The sequence below is a fragment of the Pan paniscus genome, chromosome 1, assembly GCF_029289425.2.
Source record: "Pan paniscus chromosome 1, NHGRI_mPanPan1-v2.0_pri, whole genome shotgun sequence".
NCBI classification, from domain to species: Eukaryota; Metazoa; Chordata; class Mammalia; order Primates; family Hominidae; genus Pan; species Pan paniscus.
Genome location: NC_073249.2, coordinates 174192128 through 174216657, shown reverse-complemented (window position 1 = coordinate 174216657; position 24530 = coordinate 174192128). Strand labels below are relative to the sequence as shown.

Sequence of the window (24530 nt, the reverse complement as noted above, 5' to 3'; positions counted from 1 at the left end):
TCAGTGTGGGGAAGGAGGTTACCGTCTGGGCCCATCCACACCCATATTCGGCTCCTTGTCCCAGGCCAGCGGCAGGCAGTATGAACAGAAGAGTGTGGACATTGTCCGTGCACGAGCTAGCTCTCAGCGAGACTAGCAGGGACTCCAGATGATGAGGACATCTAAAAGCCCGCTAGAAAAGAAGCACCATGAAAGCCGCAGAAAGAGCAAGGACTTCCTACTAGGCCGCCCCCGGTTAAAATCTCGTGGGCTTAGGAACTCCGGGAAATGGCTTCTCTCTGGCCCTCAGCTCTCACCTTTAACACGGCTGCGAACATCCCCGGGCCCCTGGGTTGTTGCGGAGGTTGGGTGAGGTTGTGTTCACTCTCCTCACTGACCCCGCCGTGTGGTCGCCGGCTGGTGCCTTGTCTGTCTGCCCCAGCCCCGAATGCCCCGAGACTCCCGGCGCCGGCTCGGTGCAGGTAAGGCGCCCGCGCCCTGGCCTCGAATTCCCGCCCCGCCACTCTGGCCGCGTCGTGCTGTCGTTGCGCACCCAGCGCCCTCGTGCAGGCAGGGGGAGCGCAGTGGGGAGGGGGCAGGAAGCGCAGGCAGAGCCGGGCGAGCACGCGGCTCCCGGCCCAGCTCCCCGCGTCCGCTCCGGCTCCTGCCGCGTTCCAGCAGCCGTCACTCCCGCCGCCGACTCCCGCCGCCCGCCCCGCCTGCCCCTAGCCCTCCGCGCGGGCCGCGCACCTGGCCGCCGCTCGGTCCTCGGGGCCCCGCGCTGCTGTCTCTGTCTCGGCTTCTCTCGGCCCCTGGGTCTCTTCGTCTCTGCCGTTCTCAGGCTCAGCTCCGTCTCGCTCGGTCCCTCGCTTCCCCGCCGGGCTCTAGCCGGCCGTCTGGTGGCCCGAGGTGGCGGCGGGCCGGGCGCGGGGCGCGATGAGCGGCGCCTGCACGAGCTACGTGAGCGCAGAGCAGGAGGTGGTGCGCGGCTTCAGCTGCCCGCGGCCGGGGGGTGAGGCGGCCGCTGTCTTCTGCTGCGGCTTCCGCGACCACAAGTACTGCTGCGACGACCCGCACAGCTTCTTCCCCTACGAGCACAGCTACATGTGGTGGCTCAGGTACCGTCCCTGGCCCTCACCCTACCTTGAACCCCACTCCAGTCTCAGCGCCTTCACCCCAGCCTCAGCCCCCATCCGAGTGTCCACCTGAACATCAGCAGCAAGCTCTAGTCCTTACCGTCCTCATGCCCACAGCATCAACCCTACCACCCCGTGAAACCCCATCTCAGCTCGATTTCCTCATCCTGACCCCAACCATTATTTAGAGCCATGCTCGGACCTCCCCCTCCTGTAACCCAAAACAATCCTCACTCTATCCCCACCCCAAACTTCATTCCATCACCACCCTCATCCCAACCCCAAATCACATATCAAGCCTCCCCCTAACAGCAACTTCCATCTTCAAACATTCACAGGCAGCCCAACTCCACCCCAATCATCATCCCACCAAGGTGCCCTTCCTAATATCAACACCAGCCTTATCCCTGACTTTCCACACTCCCCAGTACTGACCCCAGACCTTATTCTATCACCAGCCCCAACCTCCTCTTCTGTCCTGCCTGCAGTCCCACCTCAGCTCTTCTCCCACATCCTGACTCCAAATATTATTAATATCTAGATCTACATCCAAACCTCAACCTCCAGACTTAACCCTCGCCTGGTGCTACACCCCAACCCCAGCCTCAGCCCAGCGTCAACCCTTGGTTCCCTTTTGTATTTAGTCATTCTTTCGGGCACTCTTTACTGAGCACTTGGTGTGTGCCAAGGCCTGTGGTGAGTGCTGGGGATGTACCCCATCCTCAAGCTAAGGCAGAAGACTCGGGAGTCAGAGCTGCCTCCAAGTTCATCATGAGACAATGGCATAGTGCAGAAGCTAGCTCAGGCCATATTCATAGAAGTGTTGACTCTCCACCCATAGGACCTCAGTTTCCCCATTTGTTCAGGGAAGAGGTTGCATTCCTGGAGCCTAAGTGTTGGCTTGAGAGGGTAATAGGTCTCAATCCCCCTGGATCTCCAAAGGCCTCACCTGGAGAATGGAACTTGATCCTCAGCCTACTTTGGGAAACAGGCATCAGCAAAAATTGAGTGGGCCATCTCAGTAGTTAGTGATTTTCCTGTCCCTGGAGGTATATGAGCAGAGGCTGCTGCCCTCTGGGTGGGAAAGGACAGCGTCCTATGCCACGAAAACTTCTCAAGTCTCTGGCTTTTCATCTATCAAACGGGCAGTAGGATGATCAATCATTGCCCTGATTTCTGACTAAGGCAGTGGTAAGGGTCAAATGACATACATAACAGAGCTGAAATCAACTTGACATATGCCAATGACAATTACAAATATTATTGCTTTTTCTAGGTGACTCGATCCACAATTCTAAATGATTTTCAGATGGCCAGGTTATCAGATCCTACATATTTGTGCTATCTATAACCCAGGGAATTATATTAATGTATTTTCTGTTCATCCATATATTCATTCATTCATTCATTCATTCATTCTAGCCTTTACTTTGTGCCAGGCACTTTGCAAGGTATTGGAGACACAAAAATCAATTATTCCCTGCCCCTGAGGAACTCACAATTTATTTAGAGATACAATGGTAATCACTTGACAAGTTCATTTTGCTTGCTGCCCAGAAAAACCAATGAACTGAGAACAACAGGTTTTGCAGCAAAGAAAGAGTTTAATAATCACAGGGCCAACCAAGTGGCAAAATAGGACATAATTCTCAAATCCACACCCTCATTCCCCACCCCCCACCCCACCAGAGAATTCAGAGACTATGGTTTCTCAAGGAATGGTGGCAGATGGGGCTAGGGAATAGGGAATGCCAATTGGTTGGGTTAGGGATAAAATCGTAGGGGATCAAAGCTACCTTCTTGCACTGAGTCAGTTGCTGGGTAGGGGAGCTCACAAGACCAGTTGAGCCAGTTTATTGGTATGGGTTACTGGTCCAGGTGGCACCAACTGGTCTATCAAAATGAAAGGTCTGAAAGATACCTCAAACACCAGTTTTAGGTTTTACAACTCCTCCTATAGGAGGAGTTGAGGAGATTACAAATCATGTGACCTCCAGCTACACAACTCCTGAACCATAATTCTAACCTTGTGGTTAATTTGTTAGTTTAACAAAGGCAGTTGCAGTCCCTGAGCAAGGAGGGTGTTAGTTTTAGGAAGGGGCTGTTATCATCTTTGTTTTAAAGTTAAACTATAAACTAATTTCCTCTTATAGTTAACTTGGCCTGTGCCCAGGAATGAAGAAAGACAGCTCGTAAAGTTAGACACAAGATGGAGTCAGCTATGTCAGATTTCTCTCACTGTGATAATTTTTCTGTATCACATTTCTCTTACTGTGATAATATTCGCTAGGGCACTTTCACAACATTCACCTAAAGTGAAACAATGAAGTTTTGTTGAAGGCCCACTGTGTAGTTGGCATTGAGCTAGGCTCTGAAATAAGATGGCACTGACCTCCCTTGTAAGTACAGAGACAGTGTGGAGCTTTGGGGCTGGTCAGAATCTGTCACTTATTATCTATGTGGATTGGAAAAGTTATTTAACTTCCTAGTATTTTCTCTCAACTTTAAAATGGTGATAGAGATATTTGTGTGATAGTACAGAGACAGTGTGGAGCTTTGGGGCTGGTCAGAATCTGTCACTTATTATCTATGTGGATTGGAAAAGTTATTTAACTTCCTAGTATTTTCTCTCAACTTTAAAATGGTGATAGAGATATTTGTGTGATAGTACAGAGACAGTGTGGAGCTTTGGGGCTGGTCAGAATCTGTCACTTATTATCTATGTGGATTGGAAAAGTTATTTAACTTCCTAGTATTTTCACTCAACTTTAAAATGGTGATAGAGATATTTGTGTGATGGAATTGTAAGAACTAAGAGAAATAACGCACATGAAAGTGACCAGTGCATATAGTAGGTGCTCAATAAGAGAGTTCCCTTTCCTTGGTTCATAGGTGTGGGAAGTGAAATTCAGTGTGGAAGTGAATTGTCCGAGATCTCCTAGCAATATCATAGCAGACTGAGACTTAAAGAACATTACCTAAGACTATCCAAGGGTTAGATGCTCTCACACATTCACAACCCTGGCACTTCTCATTTTACACATGAGAAAACTTGAGAAAGGTTAAGTTACTATCTGGGAGTGTCCCAGTGAGAGGCAGTGGCAGAGCTGGGTTGAAAACTCAGGCCTGTCTCATCTCAAGCCCTGGCTTGTCCTGTCTACTACTGTCTGAATCTCTCTTATAACCTGATCCACTCAGATCATCTGAAAAATACTCACTGACCCTCTAGTGTCTTCTGGGCACTGTGCTGGCCCCTGGGGACACAGAGGTGAGTAATTCTCTCAGCACCCAGCCAGGACCCCTTTCCCTCTTCCACTAACCCCTTCCCTACACAGCTCTTGTGTCTTGTGGTCCCTTCCGTTGCCCTGGAAACTCTGACGTGGCATGCTTTAGTGGCTCAGACAATGCTTTCTTCGGGGGTTGGATGGGCTGATCTCTGAGGTAACATCCCATGTCAGTGTGTTCCCATTCTGTGACCCCAAGGTGGCTAAAAAGCTCTAGGGTGACTCTTCCTGGACTCAGACATAATGTGATTCATAAATACCACAGACAATTGCAAAGTGCAGGAGAGGAACCGAAAGTCCTCAGGATGTCTAGGGCATCAACGTGCTCTGAACCTTGAAATAACTCTTCCGGCATGCTCCTAACAGAGCCCGGATATTGCAGGGTGGAGACCTTGTTTTGCTGTAAATTCCGTTTGGCCCTTTTCATGAAAGTCAGTCCTTAAAAACATCAAAATCTCCAGGTAAGCACTGTTTCCTGGGAGAGACAGTGCTCAAGGAGAATTGCTATCTTTAAAATTGTGCCTCAGGAAGTGAAGACACCCTGTGGAGAAGCAGTTGGTGCTGTCACACCGTCTGGTCCACTTGCCAAACACCCTCCTCCATCACTAGTTCTGTTTTTTTACGAGGGTGTGAGCCAGAAGACAGCAGCCTTGCCGGAAGGCAGAGTTTGTGGTCAGACCGTGTCTACAGCACCTCATTTCATCCTTCCCACCACCTGGTGAGATAGAAACCTTTATAAATGAAGAAAATGAAGGTCAGAGTGGTAAAGTGATTTTTCAGCTTAAATGTGGCAGAACCAGGATTTGAACTTAGAACTACCTGACTCCAAACCCTTGGTTGTTAGGTTGTCTCTCCAATTGTTTCTTAGGAGTCACAGTGGGTTTTTATCTTTCAGAGTCAGAACAGTAAAATCCTCGAAGACTCGAGGCTCTCTAATCCAATTTCCTACCCAGGGTAGGAATCTCTAACTTCACTGAAAGATATAACTCATTCATGTGTCCTGCACAAGCTTCTCCCATGACAGGGACTCATCCCTGCTTCAGGCAGTACATTCACCATGGAACAACTCGGATCATTTGAAGTTCATCTCATGCTAAGCACAGATTTTCCTTCTTTGGAGCCTACCCTGTTGTTCCCAACTCTGTCCTTGGAGTTTGGTTCCTCTGTCACCACGACAGACCAGCAGAGACAGTGCCTGCCCCCTGACTGACCTCCGATCTGGAATGTATCACCCCAGAGTCAGGGAAGAGGATGGGCAAGAAAGCTGGAGAAAGAATGGTAGACAGGGACAAACAAAACTCTCCCCCTCACTCCTCAAAGGGCCTCTCTTAGAGGCCCCTTTCCATCCAGGAACCCAGAGTTGTCCCACACACGGGTCCCAAGCAAAGCACAATTCTCCTAGATAACAGCCCTACGAACAGTAAGCATATCTCAAATGAGAAAACAATGTTTAATTAAAGTAACTAAAGAACTAAAAAGCCCTACATACTCAATGTAAAAAATGTGAAAAGGACAAGAGAAATGAAAAGAGAAAGAAGTCATGAGTAATCCAGTGTCTAAGCTTGGATTCACCAGAAGACTCTGAGATGAGGATTTGATGGCAAGTAGTTTATGTGGAAAGTGATCCCAAAAATCACTGGTAGAGGATAAGAAAGTGAGACAGGGAGAGGAAGAAGCCAACAATGGGTGTATTACCAAGCAAATTACACCCGAGGTAACTGGAGCTTAAACTCTGCCAGCCAGTGTAGAATGTACTCCTCAGGGTTATCCCACCTGACGGCCAGGAAGCTGGATATTTAGCTAACAATTTCTGTCAGTCATCGGTCATGGGCTAGTGGGGTAAGGAAGGTATTGATTATCCTGCACTATTGACTTGCCAGTGTGTCCACAGAGCCTGTTCTGGGCCCAAGAAACCCCTCAGACAAAGAGGTAACAGCTGTTTGCAATAGAAACTTTGGCCAGGATAGCCAAGGCGGGCAGATTGCTTGAGCCTAGGAGTTGGAGACAACCTTGGGCAACATGGTGAAACCCAGTCTGTAAAAAGAAATATTAAAATTAGCTCGGTGTGGTGGCACATGCCTGTAGTCCCAGCTACTCAACAGGCTGAGGCAGGAGGATCACTTGAGCCCGGAAGGTTGAGGTTGCAGTGAGCCATGATGGTGCCACTGTACTCCAGCCTGGGTGATAGAGTGAGATCCTGTCTCAGAAAAAAAAAAAAAAGAAGGAAACTTTGGCTAGAGTATCAGAATATTCCACAATGATAAGATCCAAGGGGCCCCAGACAGGACATCCACATCCTGAACTATACCCAGAGACAGTCTGTTAGTTGGTGTATCTCCATCAACCTTACATGTATACATGTGTATAGTTATGCATATATGTATACTTATTTAGTTAAATAGGGGTTATGCCATGTAATTAGTAGTGTGTCCTGCTCTTTTCAATTAATATTATCAATAAGTTCATAAAAATTTATCCATTATCTTGGATATTAAAATCTAGGCTGGGCGTGGTGGCTTACGCCTGTAATCCCAGCACTTTAGGAGGCCGAGGTGGGCGGATCACGAGGTCAGGAGATCAAGACCATCCTGGCTAACACGGTGAAACCCTGTCTCTATTAAAAATACAAAAAATTAGCTGGGCGTGGTGGCGGGTGCTTGTAGTCCCAGCTACTCGGGAGGCTGAGGCAGGAGAATGGCATGAACCCGGGAGGCGGAGCTTGCAGTGAGCCAAGATTGCGCCACTGCACTCCAGCCCAGGTGACAGAGTGAGACTCCATCTCATAAAACAAAACAAAACATATTAAAATCTAAAAGATCTGAAAACATTTTTTTTTGAGACAGGGTCTTGCTCTGTCACCTAGGCTGGAGTGCAGTGGCACCATCATGGCTCACTGCAGCCTCCACCTCCCGGGCTCCAGCAACCCTCTTGCCTCAGCCTCCTGAGTAGCTGAGACTACAGGCATGTGGTCACCATGACAGGCTAATTTTTGTATTTTTTGTAGAAATGGGGTTTCACCATGTTGCCCAGGCTGGTCTTGAATTCCTGGACTCAAGTGATCGGCCCGCCTTGTCATCCCAAAGTGCTGAGATTACAGGTATGAGCCACATCGCCCTGCCTGAAAACATCTATATCATTAATAAGGTCTCTATATATGCTATACTGTTCCATTGCAGAGATGTCCAATAATTTATTTAGCCATGGGAAGGCAGACTCTTCAAAGCTCTCAGGTGTTTTGGTTGAGTGAAATTAGCCATTAACTAACAGGGAGCGAAATCCTGCAGAAGTGGCAAGGACAGGTGTCTGGGGCCAGAGTCAGGGAAGAAAATGGGCAGGAGAGCTAGAGAAGAAAGGGTAGGCAAGGACAAAGCCTGATGCCACCTATACCTTCTCATTGGGAGAGTGTTCCATAACACCTGACACATAGTAGGTACCAAAGGATATTTACCAACTGCCTACCACATGCCAGGGCCTAGATAATGGGAGGATAAGGCTGATTAAACATGGTCTTGGCCGGACACAGTAGCTCATGCCTGTAATCCCAGCACTTTGGGAGGTCAAGGGCGGGGGAATCACTTGAGGTCTGAAATCCCGCCTACCAGGGAGGCTGAGGCAGGAGAATCAAGACTCTGTCTCAAAAAAAAAAAAAACAAAAAACATATTTGGTCTCTGCCCCTGGTTCCTGAGTTGAAACTCCTAAAGCCCTTGTAGATAGAGATGCTAGGAGCATCATTTGTTCTAAAATTTGGTCTCTGAACCCCGAGTTCCTGACGCAGAGCTCCTAAATTCCTTGTAATTTCCTGGGTGATAGGAGCATCTTTTGTTCTAATGAGATGACTCATGGTGGGCTCCTGGAGAGCCTTAGGATGGGGGCTGGTTGCCAGGGAAACCAACCATGTGATTAGAGCTCTGGAACTTACAGCCCCACCTCACTCCAACCTCCAGGGAGGGGAGAGGGCCCAGAGGTTGAGTTGATCACCAATGGTAATCAATCATGCCTATGTAATGAAGCCTCCATAAAATCCCAAAGACAGGGTTTAGAGAACTTCTGGATTGCTGAACACGTGGAGGTCCCTGGAGGGTTGTGTGATTGGAGACCAGATGGAAGCTCCACGCCCCTCCCTTATACCTTGCCTTAGGTATCTCTTCCATCTGGCCATTCAACTGTATCCTTTGTAATATCCTTCCTAATCAACTGGTAAACATAAGTGTTTTTTTGAGTTCGGTGAGCTGTCCTAGCAAATTAATCAACCCCAAGGAAGGGGCAATGGGCACACTGATTTATAGCTGGTGGGTCAGAAGTATAGGTGACAACCTACTACTTGCAACTGGTATGGGAGGGCAGGAGGGAGTCTTGTGGGACTGAGCCCGTAACCTGTGGGAGCTGACACTATTTGCCTAGAGATGGTGCCAGAATTGATGGTGTCTGCTGGAGAATTGCTTGATGTGTGGGGAAAAACCCCCCATACATCTGGTGTCAGAAGTGTTGTGTTGAGTGTTGTGGGAGGAAAAAAGGAAGCTGTTTCTTCCTTCAGACCAGGTGACCAAGGCCTGACTTGGGGCCAGAGGCAGTGAGGTTGGAGGGTGAGGGACCAGCAGTGGAGGTATTTGAGACATGGAGTTGACACTGACGTTGTCAGCAGAACCATGGAGGTTGGGTCAGAAGTTACCTGAGGCTTGCCTGGGCACGGTTGGCTCATGCTTGTAATCCCAACATTTTGGGAGGTTGAGGTGAGAGGATTGCTTGAGGCCAGAAGTTTGAGACCAGCCTGGACAACATAGCAAAACCTGGTCTCTATTTTCTTTTTTGAAAAAAAAGAGGCGGGGGTGAGTGGGAGGGGGTGCCAGGCATGGTGGCTCATGCCTGTAATCTCAGCACTTTGGGAGGCCAAAGTGAGTAGATTGCTTGAGCTCAAGAATTTAAGACCAGCCTGGGCAACATGGGAAAACCCCATCTCTTCAAAAAATACAAAAACATAGCTGGGCGTGGTGGCACATGCCTGTGGTCCCAGCCATTTGGGAGGCTGAGGTGGGAGGATTGCTTGAGCCCAGGAGGTTGAGGGTGCAGTGAGCCTAGATGGCAACACTGCAGTTCAATCTGGGTGACAGAGCAAGAACTTGTCTTAAGACAAAATGAAAAGAAATTACCTAAGGCTGGAAGGAGAGCTGGCTTTTAACTAAGGCCTACTATATGTGTCTTGATTCTTAAGAAACAGCAGTATGGGGGGTCCCCTAAGACCATCTCCAGGTCCCTGGGGTGGGAGCAGGTGAGGAAAGTAGGGAGGGAAGGAGATGGTGCTGCCAAGCGGGGTCAGGTATGAGTCCTTGGTGGTGAGTCCTTGGCATATAGTTGGTGCACTTTCTTTCCCATGCTGAAGCATAGAAAGCTTCTTTAAGACAAGTAGGGACAAAACAAAAGTCAAAGCTGATTCCTACAACACAACACTAATTTTTTTTTTTTTTTTTGAGATGGAGTCTTGCTCTGTCACCCAAGCTGGAGTGCAGTGGCACGATCTCGGCTCACTGCAACCTCCGCCTCCCAAGTTCAAGTGATTCTCGTGCCTCAGCCTCCCGAGAAGGTGAGATTACAGATTACAGGAGCCCACTACCACATCCGGCTAATTTTTGTATTTTTAGTGTTTAGACCATGTTGGCCAGGCTGGTCTTGAATCCTGACCCTAAGTGATCTGCCCGCCTCGGCCTCCCAAATTGCTGGGATTACAGGCATGGGCCACTATGCCTGGCCTAAAATTGTTTTTTTAATATTTTTATTCTGTACATTTTCTTCCCAGCAGGCTCATTCTAGCCTAGCTACAACACTTTTATAACATCTGTCTCCCAAGTCCCTTCCTGACTCTCAGCTCCCATGTGGTCTTCTCTTCCCAGCATTGGCGCTCTCATAGGCCTGTCCATAGCAGCAGTGGTTCTTCTCGCCTTCATTGTTACCGCCTGTGTGCTCTGCTACCTGTTCATCAGCTCTAAGCCCCACACAAAGTTGGACCTGGGCTTGAGCTTACAGACAGCAGGTAAGGAAGTTGCCAGGTGATGTCCTTGTATTCGGTAGACTAGCACCTTTTCAGCGGGGAGAAATGTAGAAATGATGTTTGGAACATTTGCCTCATGACTATTCCTGGAATATGCAGAAGCAGCGGCACATTTTTCAGGAGATTCGTGATCTAAACATTTCCATCCTAAACTCTTCATGTTTACATTGTTTGTCAAAATAATTTAATGTAGACAACACTCCATTTGTCACACAAAGATTAATCCATGTTGTGGATTGTTTAAGATGATGTTTTAATTTTAGCCTTGGGGAATGCAAACTGATTTTAATATTAACCCAAACAAAATAGAATTAATTTTTAAAATTTGCTGCTTCCAAACTCATAATTTATCAGAAATGAAATACAAGCACTTTTATTGTGTGTATGCGTTTTTTTAAATAATCTGATGTTCCAGACTACCCATTTCTTCGTTAGTATAGGTTATCAAGTGCCTCTAAGGGGCCAAAAATAAAGTGTTGCTTTTTCACAAGCCATTTTTACACACATTTTGACAACTTCCTGAAAGGTATTATGAAAGATACAAGTCTCTGGGCTAGGCGCGGTGGCTCACGCCTGTAATCTCAGCACTTTGGGAGGCCGAGGCAGGTGGATCACGAGGTCAGGAGTTCAAGACCAGCATGACCAACATGGTGAAACCCTGTCTCTACTAAAAATACAAAAATTAGCCAGGCATGGTGGCAGGCGCCTGTAATCCCAGCTACTCAGGAGGCTGAGGCAGGAGAATCGCTTGAACCTGGGAGATGGAGGTTGCAGTGAGCCGAGATGGCGCCATTGCACTCCAGCCTGGGCGACAGAGCGAGACTGTCTCAGAAAGAAAGAAAGAAAGAAAAGAAAGAAAGAAAGAAAGAGAGAAAGAAAGAAAGAAAGAAAGAAAGAAAGAAAGAAAGAAAGAAAGAAAGAGAAGGAGGGAGTAAGGAAGGGAGAGAAAGAAAGAGAAAGGAAGGAAGGGAGGAAGGAAGTCTCTATTGGCAAAAGATCTTTCAGTATAGTTTGGTAGCCAATGCTCAAAATAGATATTATTAAATCCATTTTACAGATGAGAAAAGCAAGACTGAGAGAGTTTTGATGACTTGCTTAAGGTGTCATAGCTAATAAGTGGTGGGCTGAAATACAGCTCACATCTGTCTGCCTTGAGTCACCACACTGGGTCTGTGCAAGTATATAACTAAGCACAAAATTGTTTGATACAAAGTGTAGGGAAGATTTCAAACAGGGAAGGATACTTGAGTTAGTGTTGAGTTTAGTGAAGAAGTTGCTAAGGCAAAAAAAAAGAGAAAGGCTGTCCCAGCGTAGGGTAAGTAGTGGGTACATGTGTGTGGACCGGACTGAGTGAGCCCTCTGCAGTGACAGGGTCATTCACACTGGGGCACCACAGGGAATAAAGCCAGGCAGCCTGGGGGAGAAATTTAAGCTAAGCAAAAGAAGTAAGGGTGACAGCCGGTTGTGGTGGCTCATGCCTGTAATCCCAGCACTTTGGGAGGCCAAGGGAGGTGGATCACCTGAGGTCAGGAGTTCAAGACCAGCCTGGCCAACATGGCAAAACCCTGTCTCTACTAAAAATACAAAATTAGCTGGGTGTGGTGGCAGGCACCTGTAATCCCAGCTACTCGGGAGGCTGAGGCAGGAGAATCGCTTGAACCCGGGAGGCGGAGGTTGCAGCGAGCCAAGATTGTGCTATTGCACTCCAGCCTGGGAGACAGAGCAAGACCGTGTCTCAGAAAAAAGTGGGGCCGGGCGCGGTGGCTCATGCCTGTAATCCCAGCACTTTGGGAGGCCAGGGCGGGCGGATCACAAGATCAGGAGATCGAGACCATCCTGGCTAATGCGGTGAAAACACGTCTCTACTAAAAATACAAAAAATTAGCTGGGCTTGGTGGTGGGCGCCTGTAGTCCCAGCTACTCAGGAGGCTGAGGCAGGAGAATGGCATGAACCCGGGAGGCGGAGCTTGCAGTGAGCAGAAATTGCGCCACTGCACTCCAGCCTGGGCGACAGAGCAAGACTCTGTCTCCAAAAAAAAAAAAAAGAAGAAGAAGAAGTAAGGGTGACAGGAGGCATTGGGGAGGTAGAAGGGGCAAGGTGGGTAGTAGCTAAGTCTCAGAGAAAGAGAGGGCCGAATGCCATCATTTGTAAACAAGAATTTTCCAAGTTAACAATAAAAATACAACAAGCAACAGCACAAGAACCCTTCTCAGATCCTGATGACTGTGGATAATCCAGCTGTGACTGAGCAGCAAAAAGCAGGAGGGGTCACTTTTGAGGGTGGAAGGATTCAGCTGGCTCCTCTTGGAGTGAGAAAGACCTGAGAGGCAGTGGCAGGGGAAAAGAAAAACGTCTGCACATAGAACCAGCCTGGTGGAGACCAGAGACAACTGAGGCTTCAACGTTACGTTTTGTTTTGTTTTGTTTTGTTTTGTTTTGTTTTGTTTGAGACAAGGTCTCACTCCAGTCGCCCAGGCTGGAATGCAGTGGCGTAATCATGGCTCACTGCAGCCTTGCACTCCGGGGCTCAGGTGATTCTCCCACCTCATTCTCCTGAATAGCAGGACTACAGGTGCGTAGCACCACACCTGGCTAATTTTTTGTATTTTTAGTAGAGATGGGGTTTCACCGTCCTGCTCAGGCTAGTCTCAAACTCCTGGCCTCAAGCAATCCACCTGCCTTGGCCTCCCAAAGTGCTGGGATTACAGGTGTGAGCTACCACACCCAGCTGGTTTCAACTTTTATAGAGGTCAATGAAAGACATAAAAGAACCTGACTATATGGAAGATATGGCACATATGTGGATAGAAAGGCTAAATATCATAGAAATGCCAGTTCTTCCTAAATTAACCTATACATAAAAATAAATAAAAATGTTTCATGGAATTTGTCAAATTAATTCTAAAGTTAATCTAGAGGCATACAGGTGCAAGAGTGAACAACACAATTTTGGAAAACAAAGAAGAGGAGGGACTTGCTCTATCAGGCAGCAGGACATTTTTTAAAATAAAGGATTTCTGTTTAAAAATATAAGTTTTGTGATATTGACACAGAAATTGACAAATAGAATTGGGCAATGCAGTGGTTTTAAACTGAGTACAAATTTGTTCCCCTAGGACAATTGGCAGTGTCTGTAAACATTTTTGGTTGTCACACTCGGGGAAGGGATACTATTGATAACTATTGGTAGAGGCCAGGGATGCTGTTTAACAGCCTACAATAAAGAGGACAGTACCTCACAACAAAGAATTATCTGGCCCAAAATGTCAATAGTACCAGTTGAGAAACCCTAGAGTAGAGAATAGAGTACTAAAGTTGAAAAACCTAGAATAGAAAGAGTCCAGAAACAGACTAATTAAAATATAGGAATTTGTATAAAATGTATAATTTTCTAAAAAATAAAGGAAAAGATTGGCAAATGTCCCTACATCAAGTACAAATAATATGACACTGTATGTGAAGTTAAAAAACAAATGATGGGCTGCAAAGATATTATATTACATTAAATATCTATACACACACACACACACACACATACACACAGACACAATTAGTCCTCATATTCTCCAATTCTGTATTTGCAAATTTCCCTACTTGCTAAAATTTACTTGTAACGTCAGCATCAATACTCAAGGCAATTCTGAGGTCATTTGTAAATGTGGGCACACACAGAGTAGCAAAAAATTTGATTTACACATGTATCCTAGGTGATATTGAATAAGGTATGCTCTGCCTTCTCTTTGCAGCTCTCATGGTATAAGCAAGTGTCTTTTTCTCAGTCTATTTAGTGCCATGGTTTTTGTATTTTTTTATTTTTAATGGGTGATTTCACTGTTTTGTTTTGGTTTATTTTTATTTTTATTTTTTGAGATGGAGTCTTGCTCTGTCGCCCAGGCTAGAGTGCAGTGGTGCGATCTCAGCTCACTGCCACTTCCGTCTCCCAGGTTCAAGCAATTCTCCTGCCTCAGCCTCTCAAGTAGCTGGGACTACAGGCACCCACCATCATGCCCAGCTAATTTTTTTTTGTATTTTTAATAGAGACAGAGTTTCACTATATTGGCCACTATATTGGCCAGGCTGGTCTTGAATTACTGAACTTAGGTGATATGCCCGCCTTGGCCTCCCAAAGTGCTGGGATTACAGGTGTGAGCCACTGTGCCTGGCCTGTTTTTGTTTGTTTTAGAGACATGAGTTTTAGGTTATAGTGCTGTTGGCCATGAGTTCAATGTTAATGAATCAATAACATATTAAATAAGGTCACTTTAAACAGAAACACACATAGAAAAACAAAGTTACATATTGATCAGTTGACAAAAATGTGACCAGAGGCTCACAGGAACATAACCTTGTATTTCCCCTAGGAGCAATAATTCAGTATTTGTTAATTTAGTGTTTGCTGTGACTTTGTAGAATATAACTACCGTGAATAATGAGAATCAACTGTATATAAAACAAGGCAGGATTGATATAAGTACACCTTAAAAGATAAGAAAAATGTAATTTGTTAAAAAAGAAATGCAAATGCCCAATGCACGGGAAAAGATGCTCAACATTACTAATAATCAGGGGAATGCAATTCAAAAATGATACATCCAGGCCAGGCACTGTGGCTCACACCTATAATCTCAGCACTTAGGGAGGTGGAGGCGGGCAGATCACTTGAGGTCAGAAGTTCGAGACCAGCCTGGCCAACATGGTGAAACCCATCTCTACAAAAAATACAAAAATTAGCCAGGCATAGTGGCACATGCCTGTAGATCCAGCTACCTGGGGAGCTAAAGTGGGAGGATTGCTTGAGGCCAGGAGGTGGAGGTTGCAGTGAGCCAAGATCGGCCACTGCACTCCAGCCTGGGCGACAGATCAAGACCCTGTCTCAAAAAAAAAAAGAAAAAAAGAAAAATCTTCATTAAAAAAAAAATTACATTGGCAAATTGGCAAAAGCCCAAAAATGTGTCATATTAAAAGTGAGAAGGTTGGAAGGTTGGGATGGGGGAAGCAGGTACTCTCATATACTGCTGGTAAGAGTATGCATTGGTACGACCACTTTACAGAGAATTTTGGCAATATCTATTTAAATAATATATATAATTATATATTAATATATCATATATAATTATATATTAACGTACCTAATATATAATTATATATAAATATATTATTATATAATATATTTCATTATTACATAATTATCAATATTATATAATTGTTAGTTTTATATATATACCCTGTTACTCAGTAATTCTACTTCTAATTAGCTGCCTTAAATAGTTGCATTAGGAGAGGCTTCGTAAAGACAGACATCTTAAGAACCTGTAATATTGGAAACAAAATGTCCATAGGTAGAGGAATGGATCATAAACTGTGGTATAATAGAATAATTAAATATTGATACAATATAGGTAAAAGGAATGAACTAGCTCTAAATGTACCATATTATTTGCTCTTTATGGTAACTGGGTAGGGTATAGATCATGTTATTACTTTCATTTTACAGGTGAGGAAACTGAGACCCAAAGTCACCGAATGAGTGACAGAGCCAACTCTCCCCTTCACCCTCCTTCCTCTCCTTATCCCTGTTGCTGTGAAAGGGTCATCCCTACAATGTGCCAGACACTGTTTGAAATTTCACACGCACCATCTCCTCTAATCTTTCCAGCTATCCCAGTGAGGTAGGTCTCATTATAACCCATTTTACAGATGCAAAAATCAGGTCTCAGAGAGCTTAGATGATTTGCACAAGGGGTCATACATAGCTTGTGATTGTGGAGCTGGAAATCAAACATGTGTCTTTCTGCCTCCAAAGTCCTGCTCTTTCCATCCTCCTAGAGCAGGACTGTGGGGTGTTCTGGCTTGTGCTCTGTGCTCCTAGTCTCACCCCACCCTACCCATCCCCTAATTCCTACTTTTCTGGCTCAAGGGGAATACAGTTCATCCCTCGGCCCTGTGAATGGAAACCATCCTCCCGCTTTTCACTGCTCAGCCACCAGCTGGATTATTCAGTCACGAGAATTTGAGACAGCATGTCCTCTTGATTTTTGCTTCTTATTTTTAAGAAGAAAAGTGCATTGCCTGACCTTTTACTAAATAACAGCTTTAGGCTCTCTCTGCCTTTTGCTCAAACTCAGCTCTTAGTTCCTACCCTTCTTCTTCATTAAGTGTTGTCCTCTCCTTTCCTCTGCACCCAAAGCATCAACCCAGGAGCTTCCTTCTGCATCTGAGATGGTTACAGGCCCACTCTCTTACATTCATCAGAGCTTTACTGTTGATAGACTTTCATTTCTGTTTGCTCTCTTGCGCTTCAATAGGACATGGAGAGAGGTCTTTACCCCCATTTTATAGCAGAGGAAACCAAGGCTCAGCCAAGGGAAATGAACTAAGTCCACATAGCCAGTGAGCATGTGTCACTGCGATGTCAACCCAGATCTCCCAGACTCTAAAGCCTATGATTGCACTGTCCCTTCGGTTCCTTAGCTCTGAGTATGGAGGCAAGGGTGGGGTGGGGAGTCCTTGGCAAGAGCAGAGTGTAAATGGAAAAGCAGTTTCTGAAATAGGCTTCTTTCCCTGCCCAGGCATTCTGTACTCTGTCCCATCACCGTCACACCCATCCCATCCCCACACTTGGGATGGCAATGAAGACCATAACTTTCTTATTCTGGTACTTTGTGAGGAACTGGCTAGATCAGAAAAGTGAGTTCCTACTGTTGAGCCGGGCACTGTGCTAAGGACTTCAAATACATCATCCCCTTTAACCTGCTCAACTACTCTGCCTGGTGATTATTATCAACTCCCATTTTGCAGATGAGGTCAGTGAGGTGAGTGTAGAGGTGATATCTAGGTACATTTAATAAGATACTAAAACACTGGGGGGAAAATTAAGGAGTCCAATTCTTATCCTCTTCTGAAAGTTGTTGGTGAAGAGGTCATTAGCCATTCTCATCAACTAGAACTCAAAAGCTCCTAGAAATAAAGTCTGATGCTCTCACTGTATAGATGGGGCAGCTGAGGTCCAGAGAGAGGCAGTCATGTGCCTAAGGTCACCCAGCCAATTGGTGGCCAAGCCTTTGCCTCCCAGCCAGAGACCTTTCCCTGCAGCAGCTGCCCCTATACTGCAGAATGACTTTCATCAGCCCCTCCCACCTTCCACAGAAGGCTCAGTCATGTCACCCCAGAGCCCACTGCTTTTTAATTAACCATACTTGAGAGGTAACACCGAGGAACCAAACATGCTTCAGTCAGTGATGAGTTTGTTTTGACTCCTCCAAACGGGGAAAACCTGAGAACTCCTTTCCAAGCTGGTCATCACAGGCTAGGCCCATGTTCAGGGTTGAGAACCCCAGGTAATGGGGGACTGGCCACAGAGGTCCTTGGAGAAAGGAGGGAAGGCACAGCGCTGGGCAGAGATGCCAGAAAACCTGGTTCTAATCTTGGCCTTGCTGCTATCAGTGTGTGGCCTTAAGCAAGTCATTTTTCTCTCGGCCTCAATTTACTCTAAAATGTGTACCATCATAGCTACTAAGAAAGTTGTTGCAAAAACTAGAAATGATGCTTACTGGTATTTAATTAGTCTCAAACACATAGTAGGCTTTTAACAATTAGTGGCTGTCATTTTCATTATTATTAGGCGCTTCAATTTTTACATGTTGGCAATCTCAAATATACCATTTTCTTTTTTTTAAAACCCTCCCTTTTTTTTTTTGAGACAGAATCTCCCTCTGTTACCCAGGCTGGAGTGCAGTGGTGTGATCTTGGCTCACTGCAACCTTCGCCTCCCGGGTTCAAGCAATTCTCCTGCCTCAGCCTCTCATGTAGCTGAGACTACAGGCACCTGCCACCACACCCGGCTAATTTTTGTATTTTTAATAGAAACGGGGTTTCACTGTGTTAGCCAGGCTGGTCTTGAACTCCTGACCCCAGGTGATCCATCCGTCTCAGCCTCCCAAAGTGCTGGAATTACAGGCATGAGCCACCACGCCTGGCCTAACCTTTTTTTTTTTTTAACAGCTTCCCACATAAGCCAAAAATGTAATGTAATTGCTAAAAAAAAAAGTGAGTGGAACCTCAGGTCACATTAACAGAGTATAAGGTCTGGAAGCAAAGGAGTGATGATCTATATTAACTTTCAGTTGGATAGAACTCACCAGCCATCACATCTCGGAAATAACTTTTTATCGTCTACTCTGTAGGTTCCCAACTTCGGTTTCCAATTTCCTGAGGGTCCCCAAACATAGCAGTGGGGATTCTTGAGCAATCTCCAATATTGCAAAGGTTTTTTTTTTTTTTTTTTGAGACGGTGTCTCGCTCCGTGGCCCAGGCTAGAGTGCAGTGGTGTGATCTCTGCTCACTGCAACCTCTGCCTCCCAGGTTCAAGCAATTCTCTGCCTCAGCCTCCTGAGTAGCTGGGATTACAGGCCCCTGCCATCACGCCTGGCTAATATTTGTATTTTTAGTAGAGACGGGGTTTCACCATCTTGGCCAGAGGCTGGTCTTGAACTCCTGACCTCGTGATCCACCCGCCTCAGCCTCCCAAAGTGCTGGGATTGCAGGTGTGAGCCACTGTGCCTGGCCCAACAATTTTTGTTTTCTTTTTTTTTTGAGATGGAGTCTCACCCTCTTGCCCAGGCTGGAGTGCAATGTTGCCATCTCGGCTCACTGCAACTTCTGCCTCCCAGGTTCAAGCAATTCTCCTGCCTCAGCTGGCTACAATATTGCAAAGGTTTTATAGGGACCAAGTTTCTTCTCTTTGAGCTAGAATTATATCAGTTCCAGGGGGGTAATTAACATAGGTGCTCTCCTGCTGATCAGAGCTCTTTGATTAATACAGAATGGAAAAAATTAGTACTTAATAAATGCAGTCTATTATGTAGACAGAATCCTTCAGAACTTGGAGTTCAAAGGGAAAGAAATAGAAAAATTAGGCCAGTTGTATTTTCTACACCATTTTATGAAGTAGTAACAGATCTAGAGAGGTGAAGGGTTTGGCACAAAGTAGCACAATGATTTAATACCAGAATGAGGACTTGAGCCAAGGGCTTGTAACTCCTGGAAGCCCAAGGGATTCCCCAGAGCCTTGGCTGGCCAGTTGCTCAGAGCCCCATAATGTGAGATGGACTTTGACCAATCAGATGATCAGAGGCAGGTGACTACTTCAGATCTGGGAACGAGGTCATGTGAGGATTAGGTAAAGAGCTGGGGATAGTTGGCCTTGAACAGAGGAGACTTTGGGCTCACAGCCTAGGGCCTCAGATCTCTGCAAGGTTGTTCTGGGACAAGAGGATCAGACATTTTTATGAGAAGCGAGAGAACAGAGCTGAAATCAGTGGGGAAAGCCATAGGGAGATGGATGTTGAGTCAATAAAGGTAGAACTTATTTAGAGTATACCTGAAATACTGCAAAAAGAACTCCATCACTCTGGGCCATATTTCACTCACAAATTCGTAATCCTTTACAAATTTGTTTTGTTTTTTAACAAACAAATTTTTTTGTTTTGTTAAATTGTTTTGTTTTGTTTTTTAAAAAAGCACCTCTATCCATGGAAGGTAATCAGGAAAAGGCTAAATATGGGATTCAGCTAAGGGGATTCTTGTATTGAAGAGAAGGTTGAAGTAAATCCCTGTACAAGTTGGAATGCCTTAAAATGAAAGCTTAAATAACAAAGAATCCCAAGGAGTCTATAAAACATGCACAAAATAACCTGTTAGAACAAAGTGTGTTTGGGCCGGGCGCAGTGGCTCACACCTGTAATCCCAGCACTTTGGGAGGCCCAGGAGGGTGGATCATGAGGTCAGGAGATTGAGACCATCCTGGCTAACACGGTGAAACCCCATCTCTACTAAAAATACAACAAAATTAGCTGGGCTTGGTGGCGGGCACCTGTAATCCCAGCTACTCGGGAGGCTGAGGCAGGAGAATGGCATGAACCCTGGAGGGAGAGCTTGAAGTGAACAGAGATCGCACCACTGCACTCCAGCCTGGGCGACAGAGTGAGACTCTGTCTCAAAAAAAAAAAAAAAAAAAAAAAGAACTAAGTTTGTTTAGCAAGGTCACAGTAAAGTCAAAACCAAACATCAATTGTATTTATATATACTACTAACAAAAAATTAGAAACCCAAACTAAAAACACAATAATACCATTTACAGTTACTCTAAAATAAATGAAATACTTAGGTAAAATTTAACAAAACATGTACAGGTTCTGTATGTTAAAAACTACAAAATCCCTCCACTTTGGGAGGCCAAGACTGGAGGATCGCTTGAGCCCAGGAGTTCGAGACCACTCTGGGCAACATGACAAGACTCCTGTCTCTACAAAAAAAAAAAAAAAAAAAAAAATAGCAGGGTATGGTGGCATGTGCCTGTAGTCCCAGCTACTGGGAGGCTGAGATGGGAGGATTGCTTTAGCCCAGGAGGCGGAGGCTACCATAAGCCCAGATCACACCACTGCACTCTAGTCTGGGTGACAGAGCAAGACTCTGTCTCAAAAAAAAGAAAACTACAAAATGCTTAGCCGGGCATGATGGCATGTGGCTGAGGTGGGAGGATCCCTTGAGCCCAAGAGTTCAAGGCTCACTTGTAAGCTATGATCATGTCACTATACTCCAACCTGGCAACAGAGGGAGACCCCTGTCTCTAAAAATAACCAACCAAACAAAAAAAAAAACTACAAAATGCTGATGAAGGAAATCAAAGAAGACCTAAAATGGAGAAATACACTATGTTCATGAATTGCAAAACTCAACATAGTAAACATAAAAATTGCAACCCGCCCTTTTTTTTGAGACAGGGCCTTGCTCTGTTACCCAGGCTGGAGTACAATGGCACAATCTGGCCTCAACTTCCTGGGCTCAAGTGACCCTCCCACCTCAGCCTCCCAAGGAGCTCAATGGAAAAGAATTCACAGAAAATGAGGCCAGTCGTATTTTCTGTTCCATTTTATGAAGTAGTAACCGAGAGCCAGAGAAGAGAAGGGTTTGGCACAAAGTAGCACAACGTTTAATACCAGAATGAGGACTTGAGCCAAGGTCTTGTAACTTCTGGAAGGCTTGGCTGGCAGCTGCTCAGACCCCCACAATTGGAGAGGGATCACTACACCCTGTTAATTTTTTATTTTTGTAGAGATGGGTTCTTGCTATGTTGCCCAGGCTGGTTTTGAACTCCTGGGCTCAAGCGATTCTCCCTTCTTGGCCTCTCAAAGTGTGGGGATTACAAGTGTGAGCCACTGTGCCTGGCCAAAATGGCAGTTTTATAGATAGATAGATAGATAGATAGATAGATAGATAGATAGATAGATAAGCTAATTCTCAAATTTATATATAGAGAGACAAAGGAACTAGAATAACTAAAGTAATACTGAAAAAGAATAATGAAGTTGGAGGAAATCACACTACTCAATTTTAAGACTTATTGTATAGCAACAATAATAAACAGTAAGGAGGATAGTGTGGTATTGGAGGAGGGACGGACACATGCATAGATCAAAATATGGTCCAGAAGTAGACTGATGTCATAAGGTTGTCCAACAGATTTTTGATGAAGGTGCAAAATCAATTCAACTGGGGAAGAATAGTCTTCTCAATAAATGGTGTTAAAACAACTAAACTTCCATAAGTAAAAAATAAACCTTTACCTAGATCTCACACCTTGTACAAAAATTATCTCAAAAAAGATCTAAATGTAAACCAAAAAACTCTAACACTTTTAGAAGAAAACAGGGAAAAATCTGCATGACATGCGGTTATGCAAAGAATTCTTAAACAAGACATCAAAAGCACAATACATTTTAAAAAAGATAAGCCAGTATTCATCAAAGTTCAAAATTTTAATGCTGTGAAAGATCCTGTTAAGAGGATGAAAAGGCAAGCCTCAGACTGGAGAATATATTCACATATTTGACAAAATATATAAGGATTGGTCGGGTGTGGTGGCTCATGCCTGTAATCCCAGCACTTTGGGAGGCCCAGGTGGGCGGATCACTTGAGGTCAGGAGTTCAAGACAAGCCTGGCTGACATGGCGAAACCCCGTCTCTACTAAAAATACAAAAAGAATTAGCCAGGTCTTGTGGCACAAGCCTGTAATCCCAGCTACTCAGGAGGCTGAGGCAGGAGAATCACTTGAACCCAGGAAATGGAGGTTGTGGTGAGCTGAGATCACGCCACTGCACTCCAGCCTGGGTGACAGAGTGATATGTCTCAATAAATGAATAAATAAATAAATAAAACAAAATATATAAAGAACACCCTAAACTCAACATTAAGAAAACAAATGATCCCATTAGAAAATGAGCAGAAGACTTGAACAGACACTTCATTAAAGACGAACAGAGAACAATCTATGTTTTAAAATGTCCAGGCATGGTGGCTCAGGCCTGTAACCCCAGCAACTTGGGAAGTCAAGGCAGGAGGATAACTTGAGCCCAGGACTTCAAGATGGCCTGGGAAATATAATGAGACCCTGTATCTACAAAAAAAAAAAAAAAAAAAAAAAAAAAAAAAAAAAAGGTGGATGTGGTGGTGCACACCTATAGACCTAGCTACTCAGGAGGCTGAGGTGGGAAGATCACCTGAGCCCAGGAGGTCAAGGCTGTAGTGCGCCATGTTCAAGCCACTGCACTCCAGTCTTGGCAACAGTGCAAGACCCTATCTCAAAATAAAATAATGTTTTTAAAAAACGATATATAGGTGGCAAATAGGCACATGAAAATATGTTCAACTTCATTAGTCATTAAGGAAATGCAGATTAAAGCCACAATGAGATGCCATCTCAAGGATCACAGGTAATGGAAAGAGATTGAAAGCTTTCAGAAAGAATAGTACATAGACTCACTTGATCTTAGAAAGATCTTAGATCTCTCTGGCTACAGCATGGAGGATGTGATGGAGGGGCCCCCACTGGAGGCTGTTCCAGGGGTCTGGGCAGAAGAAGATGAAAGCCTGACCTAAGGTGGTAGCCTTGAGGTTGGAGAGAAATGGGTGGATACCACAGATGACTATTAGGTGGAACCAGCAGGACCTGGCTTTGTGAAAGGGCCGAGGTAGAAGGTGTGAGAGATGACTCAAATTTTTGGCTTAAACACTTCATACATTTTTTTATCTAGAAAGACAGAAATGTTCAATTGTGTCAAATGCTCCTGATTAAAAAAAGGAAAAGGAAAAAAGAATCAGAGTCCTATAACTGGTAAAGTAAAATTTAAAATAAATAAATAATGTTAAATGTTCCTGATAAGTCAAGGGAGATAAGGATTTAGAAGTGACCATGGGTTTAGTGACAAATAGTTTGAAGGTATAGTGGGGGCAGAACAAAGTAAGTTGCAGCTGAACAAGTCATGAATGGAAGGTAGAGAATAATAAGGCCAAGTGGACTTCCTTTCAAGCTTTGATTTAAGAGGAAGAGAGAAGATAAGTCACTCAACAAAGAGAAGCATGGAATCTATTCTCAAAGTGAGAACAATCTATGTTTTAAAAATGTCCACCACTCTTCTCCATACTAGCTGTATGGTAATCCTGTGTTCTCATCTATAAAATGGATTTCTAATAGTACCTACCTCATAGGGTTATGGTGAAGGTCAAGTCTTCATAGCTCTTAACAATTGTTTCTTATCTGTTTCCTCCACCAAACTACAAGTTCATGAGCAACACTGACAGCTCTCAGTGCATAATGTGGTGTATTGTTAATAAATACATGTTAAACAAATGATGCTTCTAAGGCTCTGACCACAGTGCACTGCCCAAGGTAAGCACCAGAGAAGTCAGCTGGGGAGTGTGATCCCGATGGGGAAGAAGAGAGCCGCACACCCTCAGTTTGCTGTTTTCCAGGCCCTGAGGAGGTTTCTCCTGACTGCCAAGGTGTGAACACAGGCATGGCGGCAGAAGTGCCAAGAGTGAGCCCTCTCCAGCAGAGTTACTCCTGCTTGAACCCACAGCTGGAGAGCAATGAGGGGCAGGCTGTGAACTCCAAACGCCTCCTCCATCATTGCTTCATGGCCACAGTGACCACCAGTGACATTCCAGGCAGCCCTGAGGAAGCCTCTGTACCCAACCCTGACCTATGTGGACCAGTCCCATAAACATTCAATAAATGTCTCCATACCA

General features: G+C 45.1%; 1 protein-coding gene across 5 annotated transcripts; it reads left to right on the top strand.

The window, feature by feature from the left end:
• The first annotated feature begins 267 nt into the window (after positions 1-267).
• SHISAL2A (shisa like 2A) lies at positions 268-24530 on the top strand. 5 transcript variants are annotated; one of them, XR_008619929.1, is made up of 5 exons: positions 268-461; positions 9869-9978; positions 10286-10425; positions 15939-16113; positions 24255-24391. XR_008619929.1 is itself a non-coding variant. In XM_003815031.6 (3 exons), the coding sequence occupies exons 1-3, from the start codon at positions 916-918 to the stop codon at positions 24503-24505; spliced, it is 573 nt and encodes a 190-aa protein (XP_003815079.1). In that variant the 5' UTR covers positions 476-915; the 3' UTR covers positions 24506-24530. The 5 variants fall into 5 exon arrangements, 1 of the variants encoding a protein (XP_003815079.1); XR_008619931.1 differs by lacking the exon at positions 268-461 and adding an exon at positions 997-1097; XR_008619932.2 differs by lacking the exon at positions 268-461 and adding an exon at positions 7503-8538.

Coding starts and splice junctions, on each gene's coding strand:
- SHISAL2A (XM_003815031.6), top strand. CDS start 916: ATGAGCGGCGCCTGCACGAGCTACGTGAGCGCAGAGCAGGAGGTGGTG. Junction 1,098..10,285: donor AGCTACATGTGGTGGCTCAG/GTACCGTCCCTG, acceptor TTCTCTTCCCAG/CATTGGCGCTCTCATAGGCC. Junction 10,426..24,254: donor CTTGAGCTTACAGACAGCAG/GTAAGGAAGTTG, acceptor GCTGTTTTCCAG/GCCCTGAGGAGGTTTCTCCT.